This window comes from Octopus bimaculoides, chromosome 30 (genome assembly GCF_046866305.1).
Source record: "Octopus bimaculoides isolate indiv1 chromosome 30, ASM4686630v1, whole genome shotgun sequence".
NCBI lineage: Eukaryota > Metazoa > Mollusca > Cephalopoda > Octopoda > Octopodidae > Octopus > Octopus bimaculoides.
The window spans coordinates 9,694,514-9,704,513 of NC_142957.1; the positions used below are offsets into that span (position 1 = coordinate 9,694,514).

Below are 10,000 nucleotides of genomic sequence, written 5' to 3' on the forward strand. Positions count from 1 at the left end.
TGATGATGATGATGAAGGTGGTGGTAGTGGTGGTGATGCACGAAAGCCAGTCAGGCAGTACTGGCAACGGCCACGCTCAAAATGGTGTATTTTACATGTCACCTCCACAGGAGCCAGTCCAGTGGCACCGGCAACGATCTCGCTCGAATGTCTTTACATGTGCCACCGGCACAAGTACAAGGAAGGTGACGCTGGGCATGGGTGCCATCACGATTTCACTTTCAGAATATGGATGGTAATTCAAATTAATACTTTTGTCAATGTTATCTAGTGGTTGTATTTCGAGATGTGACATTAATCATTATTTGTTACTGAAAGAACACTGGTTCACACATACAAACATTCACATATTTCACTTGTACACACACACACACACACACAGTTGAAACGTTGTTTGACTTTACTTTTCAGCGTTGAATGTTCACCATCCCACTTCCATTGCACACACACACACACACATGCATTCACATGACTTCCTTTTACATACACACACAGAGTTGAAACGCTGTTTGATTTTCTTTTTCTGAACCATAGAACTTCCATCATCCCACTACCAAGTTTGCCATCACCCCTTCCTTCCTTACTCATCTGTCACCCCCTTCCTTTCTCCTTCATATGTTGTGACGGAGAAAAACACAAGAGTATTATTATAGTAGATGAAGAAATAGAAAGAAAATGAAAGGGAAAAATAAAACACAAAACGATATAAAAACACAAAAGAAAAAAGCAAACTAAATATCGATTCTCACCTTTGCCATTAAATACAGCAATTTTCGGACTGTAGAATTTGAGTTTTTCCAACAACTGCTTACCTCCATCACGGATTTCTTTTCTATAAATAACGAGCAAATATATAATTAGAGTAAGGTAGCGAGCTGGCAGAATCGTTAGCACGCCGGGCGAAATGCTTAGTGGTATTTCGTCTGCCGTTACGTTCGGAGTTCAAATTCCACTGAGGCCACTGAGGTCACTGTTATGCTAATGGTGCCCCAGTATGGCCACAGCCTCAGGGCTGAAACATATAAAAGAATAAAAGAATCGAAACAGAGTCATTTTATTTCATTTCCAGTCTTTGATGGAAACATGCCCAGCCGAGATGAGGTTTGGCAACCGGAAGAGCATCCAGCCTTAGAAAACCTGCCTCGACGAATTCCACCTGACTCATGCAAGCATGGAAAAGTGGATGTTAAAACAATGATGATGATGATGGTGGTGGTGGTAGAGGTGGTGGTAGAGATGATGATGATGATGATGATGATAATGGTGGTGGCGATGATAATGAAGATGATGACGGTAGTGGTGGTGGTGGTGGTGATGTCAATGATGATGATGATGATGGTGATGATGATGATGATGACGGTGGTGATAATGATGATGATGATGGTGGTGGTGGTAGAGGTGGTGGTAGAGATGATGATGATGATGATAATGGTGGTGGCGATGATAATGAAGATGATGACAGTAGTGGTGGTGGTGGTGATGTCAATGATGATGATGGTGATGGTGATGATGATGATGATGACAAAAAAATCACATACTTGCTCAGGTCTCCGCTGCCTCTTGTTGTGCGGTCTACAATATTGGTGAACCCAATACCATGATTGAGCAGCTTGCTGTCATCATACGCCGTCATTGGTTCAGGAATCAACTCAGAGAGGAGCAGACATTTCCCTACAAGAACAAACGCAAAAAAAAACAAAAAAACAATCATGACTACAAGGGGAGACAACTGGGATGGTAAACGTAGACGTAATAATACAGGCACTGGTGTGGTTGTGTGGTTAAGAAACTTGCTTCTCAGCCAGGTGGTCTCAAGTTCAGTCCTACGGCACAATACCTTGGGCAAGTGTTTTTACTATAACCATGGTGAGTGGATTTGGTAGATGGAAACTGAAAGAAGCCTGTTGTATGCCGTTGCCAGTACCGCCTGACTGGTTCCTGTAGGATTTTCGAGCGAGATCGTTGCCAGTGCCCCTGGACTGGCTTGTGCGGGTGGCACATAAAAGACACCATTTCGAGCGTGGCCGTTTTCGTGCGGGTGACACGTAAAAGCACCCACTACACTCTCTGAGTGGTTGGCGTTAGGAAGGGCATCCAGCTGTAGAAACTCTGCCAAATTAGATTGGAGCCTGGTGTTGCCATCCGGTTTCACCAGTCCTCAGTCAAATCGTCCAACCCATGCTAGCATGGAAAGCGGACGTTAAACGATGATGATGATGATGATGATGATGATATATATATTTGATGAAGGGGATGTTTCTATGTGGCCTGCTTGTTTGTTGCACCTTGTTTACCATTTTGTCCTTGTTCTTTTGCCACGTCATGTACCCAGTTATGTATCTATATATAAATGTAGATGTAGGTATGTACATACATGTACATATATATGCATATACTCATATATTGTTTATATATATATATATATATATATATATATATATATATATATATATATTGATAGAAATGGCAAGACAACAAAAGAATGAAAGAGACCTCAATATTATGTAAATAGAGGAATTTATCTGTAAATATATGTGACAATTATTCGGTAGCCATGACATCCGAAACTCAGAGTTTTATCATGGCTACCGAATAATTGTCACATATTATATTTACAGATATAAGCCACACCTTCTAATAATAATTTATTATAAGAATATAATAGGAATTTTTAAAAACATCAAATGGCAATGGGGCCTCATAGAATAAAATAGGACCAAAGGGGTCCGTAGGTAAAAAAAAAAGGTTGAGAACCCCAGGGTTAGATGATCATGATGATGATAACAATGATGATGATGATAATGATCGTCATCATCGTTATCATCATATCATGATGCAGAAGGAAGAAGAATGAAATGAGGACTCTGAGTGCCTTACAGAAGTGGTTCCCAGGTCCAGCATAGTGATGTCCAACATAGGCAGCGGTCAGCCCAGGGTTGAAACCAATCTGCAGAAAAGTAAAGGAACACAGTAAATAAGCATATATACTAATACCATTAACAACAACAATAATAATAATAACAATAATAATAATAATAATAAATGCCCTGATGCAGTACCAGGCAGTGGTATTTCATGGCTTCTGATCTTAACTGATTGGAAGTGTTATCATGTACATTGTTTTGTCTTGGTATAAAAAGATGGGCTTCAGCAAATATTCTGCTCAATACCACAGATTTGCTAATGCCCTGATGCAGTACCAGGCAATGGCTCTCATGGCTTCTGATCTTAACTGATTGGAAGTGTTATCATGTACATTGTTTTGTCTTGGTATAAAAAGATGGGCTACAGCAAATGTTCTGCTCAATACCACAGATTTGCTAATGCCCTGATGCTGTACCAGGCAGTGGCTCTCATGGCTTCTGATCTTAACTGATTGGAAGTGTTATCATGTACATTGTTTTGTCTTGGTATAAAAAGATGGGCTTCAGCAAATATTCTGCTCAATACCACAGATTTGCTAATGCCCTGATGCAGTACCAGGCAGTGGCTCTCATGGCTTCTGGTCTTAACTGATTGGAAGTGTTATCATGTACATTGTTTTGTCTTGGTATAAAAAAATGGGCTTCAGCAAATATTCTGCTCAATACCACAGATTTGCTAATGCCCTGATGCAGTACCAGGCATTGGCTCTCATGGCTTCTCATCTTAACTGACTGGAAGTGTTATCATGTACATTGTTTTGTCTTGGTATAAAAAGATGGCCTACAGCAAATATTCTGCTCAATACCACAGATTTGCTAATGCCCTGATGCAGTACCAGGCAGTGGCTCTCATGGCTTCTGGTCTTAACTGATTGGAAGTGTTATCATTTACCACTACCACCACCACCACCACTGTCACCACTACCAACAACCACCACCACCACCACTACAGCTAACACTACCACCACTATCACTACAACCACCACTATGACCACCACCAATGTCACCACAACCATCCACCACCACCACCACTACAACCATCACTACCACCACTACTGCCACCACCACCACCACCACCACCACCACCACTACTACCACTACAACCACCACTACTGCCACAGTCACCATGACCATCCACCACCACCACCACCACTACTACTACCACTACAACCACCACTACTGCCACAGTCACCATGACCATCCACCACTACCAACATCCACCACCACCACCACCACCACCACTACTACTACTACCACTACAACCACCACTACTGCCACAGTCACCATGACCATCCACCACTACCAACATCCACCACCACCACCACCACCACCACTACTACTACTACCACTACAACCACCACTACTGCCACAGTCACCATGACCATCCACCACTACCAACATCCACCACCACCACCACCACCACTACTACTACTACCACTACAACCACCACTACTGCCACAGTCACCATGACCATCCACCACTACCAACATCCACCACCACCACCACCACTACTACTACTACCACTACAACCACCACTACTGCCACAGTCACCATGACCATCCACCACTACCAACATCCACCACCACCACCACCACCACCACCACCACTACTACTACTACCACTACAACCACCACAGTCACCATGACCATCCACCACCACTCTAACATCAGAGCTAAAACTAGTCAAACCCTCTCAACTGCCGACACCAAACAGCAGCAGTACAAACAGAGAAGTCATTACTACAACAACAACAGCAGCAGCAGCAACAACTCACAATGACAATGTCGAGGTTGGGCTGCAGGTGGTCAGGCAGTGTCCGCTGCATTACTTCCTCCTCGGACATGCCATGGAAGCGGTCGCGTTTCTTCTTCACCGGCATGTGGTCGGTGATCTTCTCCTGCTTCACCTTCTTCATGTTGGGCTTCGACGTCTCGCTGTTCCTGGAGGGAGAGAGAAAGAGGAAGAGAGATACCGCAATGAGTGAGGGGAGGGGTAACTGGAAGAGACACCAGCAATGATGGTGGTGGTGGTGATTGAGAGAGAGAGATAAAAATATAAGAAACGACTGTATTTTAACATGTATACGGAACCCTTTTTTTTTTGTCAAAAATTAAGTTAAAAAATATTGGAGTTTCTTATACATGGATAGTATTATAATCCCTTACAAAACCATTTTTTTCAAATTCTAAGCCCCCAAAATTAGGGGGTTCCTTATACACGTTAAAATATGGTAGGAATGACAGTATTCCACAAGTCAATATTCTGCTTTATTAACCGTTTTCTTACCATATTTCTGTTGAGATGCTCTTTGTTTCTTTCAATTAATTTTAAATATAACAAAGAATTTAGTAAAATAACTCAGTAATCATTCAGCTTGTGTTAGGAACATAAATTGTGACTAAGGTTTGGTGGAAGATTTTAATTCAGAACTTTTGAAAACAAGACATTTGTACTACAGAGCCAGGAGCAGTTTCAGTTGGGTTGGTATCAAAAGGGTTAAGAATTGTTTCTCTATTATATATTTTAACCCTTTTGTTACCATATCTCTGTTGAGATGCTCTGTGTTTCTTTCAATTAATTTTAAATATAACAAAGAATTTAGTAAAATAACTCAGTTATCATTAAGCTAGTGTTAGGAACATAAATTGTGACTAAGGTTTGGTGGAAGATTTTAATTCAAATCTTATGAAAACAGGATATTTGTACTGCAGAGCCAGAGGTGGTTTCAACCAGGTTGGTATCAAAAGGGTTAAGAATTGTTTCTCTATTATATATTTTAAGCCTTTTGTTACCATATCTCTGTTGAGATGCTCTGTGTTTCTTTCAATTGATTTTAAATATAACAACAAATTTAGACAAACTGAATGAGACATACAGGCTCAGTCAAAAACACACACACATAAACACACAGTCAGATCTTGAATTCAAATATAACATGAATACAAATATGGCACTCACTCCTCAATGGGTTCTGACTTGATTTTCCTCTTGCCTTTCATCATTTTTGCTAGATTGGAATCCGGTTCAATTTTAACTGCTTGTAGTGGTGCTCCGTAGATAGGTGGAACTGGTGTTGGGCCCATTTGATATGGATAACTGCAAACAGAGAAAGGACATTGCAAATTTTAAACACACATGCATTTATATGAGGGTCATATATAACTGAAACTTCAAAATCATGGTCAACCATTTTCTATGTAAATACAATATTGTATGTGAAGTGTGTATATATAAATATATATTCTCTCTCTTTTACTTGTTTCAGTCATTTGACTGCGGCCATGCTGGAGCACCGCCTCTAGTCAAGCAAATCGACCCCAGGACTTATTCTTTGTAAGCCTAGTACTTATTCTATTGGTCTCTTTTGCCGAACCGCTAAGTTACGGGGACGTAAACACACCAGCATCGGTTGTCAAGTGATGTTGGGGGGGACAAACACAGACACACAAACGCACATATATATATAGATATATACAACGAAGTTGTTGATGTTGTTATAGCTACCACAGTTTCACAACACCAAATTATTCCCGTGTCAAATTAGATGAATTGGTCATCATTGGAAAGTCTATTTATCAGGACAGACCCATAGGGGCAAAGTTAAAAAAAAAAATAAGAAGGTTTAGAAACCAGAAAAGGTGGGTTCAGATGCAGGAATTTTTAAGAATTGTTGAAGCAAATACTTACTAATAGGGGCTTCCGATGTTCATAGTCCGTAGAAACCAGCAGGTGGCGTTTGTGTAGCTAAGGTCCTGGAAAAGTGTCAAGATATGAAATCAGGTAAATAGGTAGGTAAATAGAACAACAGATAAATAGAATACACACACACACACACGCACATGTGTGTGTGTGTATGTGCATATGTATGTGTGTGTGAGTATAAATATATATATATATTCTTCTATTCTTTTACTTGTTTCAGTTATTTGAGTGTGGCCATGCTGGAGCACCGGCTTTAGTCGAACTAATCAACTCCAGGACTTATTCTTTGTAAGCCTAGTCCTTGTTCTATCGTCCACTCATTTGCTGAACCGCTAAGTTATGGGGACGTAAACACACCAACATCAGTTGTTAAGCAATGGTGGGGGGGGGGGACAAACACAGACACACACACACAACACACACACACACATATATATATAAGAAACAGAAAATGTGTGTGTGTCTAAGGTAAAAGAGAAAGGGTGTATATGTGTATGTGAATGGTGTAAGACATGTAAATATGTGATGTTTGTGTGTGTGTGTATGCGTGTGTATATGTAAGTATGTGTTTCTGTGTGCATCTGTGGCGTGGGAGATTTTGCGTGTGTGTGTGTGTGTGTGTGTGTGTGTATGAAAGAGTGTGTATATGTGCAAGTGTGTGTGTGTATGAAAAAGTGTGTATGTGAAAATGTGTTCATGCGTGTATGTGTGTGTGTATGTGAAAGTGTGTATGAAACTGTGTACATATGTGTGTGAAAGAGAGTGTACATGTGTGTGCACGCATGTGTGAAAATGCGTATAAGTGTGAGAACGTGTATAGGCGTGTGTGCGTAGATGAGAGTGTGTAAAAAGAGTGTGTGCGTGTATGTGTGTGTACATATAGCTGTGTACACACACAGACAGATGCGTTGTGGGAGTAAAAATGGAAAGAGCAACACAGCTGAACAAACGAACGAATAACAAGCGACTGGCTCTGTCGAAACTCGACAGAAAATGGACAGAGAACATTCATTATAGAACTACAGCTGCAAGGACTGTAGTAGCTGGACAATGGTCAGTGGATTCTTGATAGTCATAAAATAGCCAACCAACATCATCACTGCTATCATCTTCGTCCATATTTTTCTCCATCTTTAATGAGAGGAGAAGATGGTTTTTGGTACACACACACAAATAAACAAGTGATGTTTCTCAAACTACAAGGAATGTGTGTGTGTGTGTGTGTGTGTGTGTGTGTGTGTCTTTTATATTTTACTTTGTTTCAGTCATTAGGGTGAGGCCATGCTGGAGTACTACCTTGAAGATTTTTTATCTATTTATCTTTTTTTTTTTTTGTTTTAAGCCTGGTACTTATTCTATCAGTGTCTTTTGCCAAACCGCTAAGTTACGTGTGCATGAACACACCAATACCAGCTGTCATGGTGATGGTGGTGGTGGGAACAAACACAGCCACAAAGACACATACATAATGACACACACAAATATATATATATATATATATATATATATATATATATATATATATATATATAATTATATGTATTTATTCTATCCTAATAAATAATAATTAGGATAGAATGAATGGGTTAATAGAAACCAAGGTAGCAAAGATCACAAAATAAATGTGGTGTAATTCCTGTTGGTGAGGCAGAAACTCCTTTATATTTTGGGTATTTGAGTATATTTAAAAATTTAAGGAATGGAGAAAACGCATGTTATAACTGCATACTTTATTCCGACATATGTTTCGAAGAATTACAATTTATGCGATCCATAAGAATCGGCGATGTTAGAAATGTAAACTTCTCCGAGTATCCGGTCATAATGTCTTACGTTTAAGATGATTCCCATACATTTCCCTGAGGAGAAGTTTACATTTTTAACATCGCCGATTCCTATGGATCGCATAAATTGTAATTCTTCAAAACATATGTCGGAATAAAGTATGCAGTTATAACATGCATTTTCTCCATTCCTTAAATTTTTATATATATAAGGGAAGGTATGTCAGAAGAAAGTAATTCAACAACCCGGGTTGATGAACCGTAAGACGTGTGGCCAGAACCTACTGGAAAATAACCATAGCGAGGGACATTCCACAGTTGAATTAGAAGTCACAAACAGTGAAAAAAGACATGCACCCAGCACCAGAGCTGAAGACACCTCCGAAAGGGGGTGGCCCCGCCACGTCAAAACGGTAGAGGAGTAGGGGCCGAAACCGGACGTGGTTCCTCCTGATGATGTCTTGAGCTAACTGGATCCTATAAAGGAGCTGTTGTGGTAGCAGACCACGAAACATGGTTGAAATTCCTCCTATATATATATATATATATATATATATATATATATATATATATATATATATATATATATATATATATATATATATATTAGAAAAAATAAGGTACTCAGAGGTCTGGATGGTTGTACATTTACAGATTTTTATTAATATCTCACATGTTTTTATAAATCATATGTTAACACTTGCATCTATTCCTGTACATCACCTCCAAACCTTCTAATATATATATATTTTCTTCCTTTTTTTTGTCACTTTTGCTATGAATTAAATTAATGAATTCAACGGGATACACCGTCGGCAAGTAGTTGGGTTCAGCATATTATCCTCCATTTTCTAATTGTTACACAAATTTTGGGTAAAACCTCCAGTTATACCCGCTCCCATTGATTGCACCTAGGTTAGCACTAGTGTAGCAATAATTGGGTACCCTCCCAGCAGTATACTGGATAGATACTATCCCTTAGTGGGTTGAACCCCCAACCCCTAACTCTCTCACGTTATATACATATATATATATATATATATATATACACACACATATATATGATGGGTTTCTTTCAGTTTCCATCTACCAAATCCACTCATAAAGCTTTGGTCGGCCCGAGGCTATAGTAGAAGATACATGTTCAAGGTGCTACACAGTGGGACTGAACCCAGAACCTTATGGTTGAGAATTTTTGGAGTTAATAAATTATATTAATGCTACTTCTCCATTTTCTGAATTTTAATTTAGATATTTATAAACCAAGATTTATACTTAAACCTCACCACCTTTGTGCCGGTGGCACGTAAAAGCACCCACTACACTCTCGGAGTGGTTGGCGTTAGGAAGGGCATTCAGCTCTAGAAACACTGCCAGATCAGATTGGAGCCTGGTGTAGCCATCTGGTTTCACCAGTCTTCAGTCAAATCGTCCAACCCATGCTAGCATGGAAAGCGGACGTTAAACGATGATGATGATGATGATGAATCAGTAATTCATTGGATATTTTTATCCCTTAATGAGGCTATTTTAACCTGTATTTAAACTTATATATATCGCCTTACTGGCACTTGTGCCACTGGCATAAAA

At 39.7% G+C, this 10,000-nt stretch overlaps 1 protein-coding gene across 3 annotated transcripts in view; it reads right to left on the minus strand.

The window, feature by feature from the left end:
- The window catches only part of LOC106876314 (G/T mismatch-specific thymine DNA glycosylase-like), a 23,569-nt gene that overhangs the window by 4,864 nt on the left and 8,705 nt on the right, over nt 1-10,000 (minus strand). For all 3 annotated transcript variants that reach the window (XM_089346402.1, XM_089346401.1, XM_089346403.1), the window contains exons 2-7: nt 6,612-6,676; nt 5,883-6,020; nt 4,699-4,864; nt 2,878-2,947; nt 1,539-1,671; nt 750-832 (exon numbers count right to left, since the gene is read on the minus strand). In XM_089346402.1, the coding sequence (XP_089202528.1) occupies nt 750-832; nt 1,539-1,671; nt 2,878-2,947; nt 4,699-4,864; nt 5,883-6,020; nt 6,612-6,634 (613 nt within the window). In that variant the 5' untranslated portion in view covers nt 6,635-6,676. The remainder of the gene's footprint in view (nt 1-749; nt 833-1,538; nt 1,672-2,877; nt 2,948-4,698; nt 4,865-5,882; nt 6,021-6,611; nt 6,677-10,000) is intronic.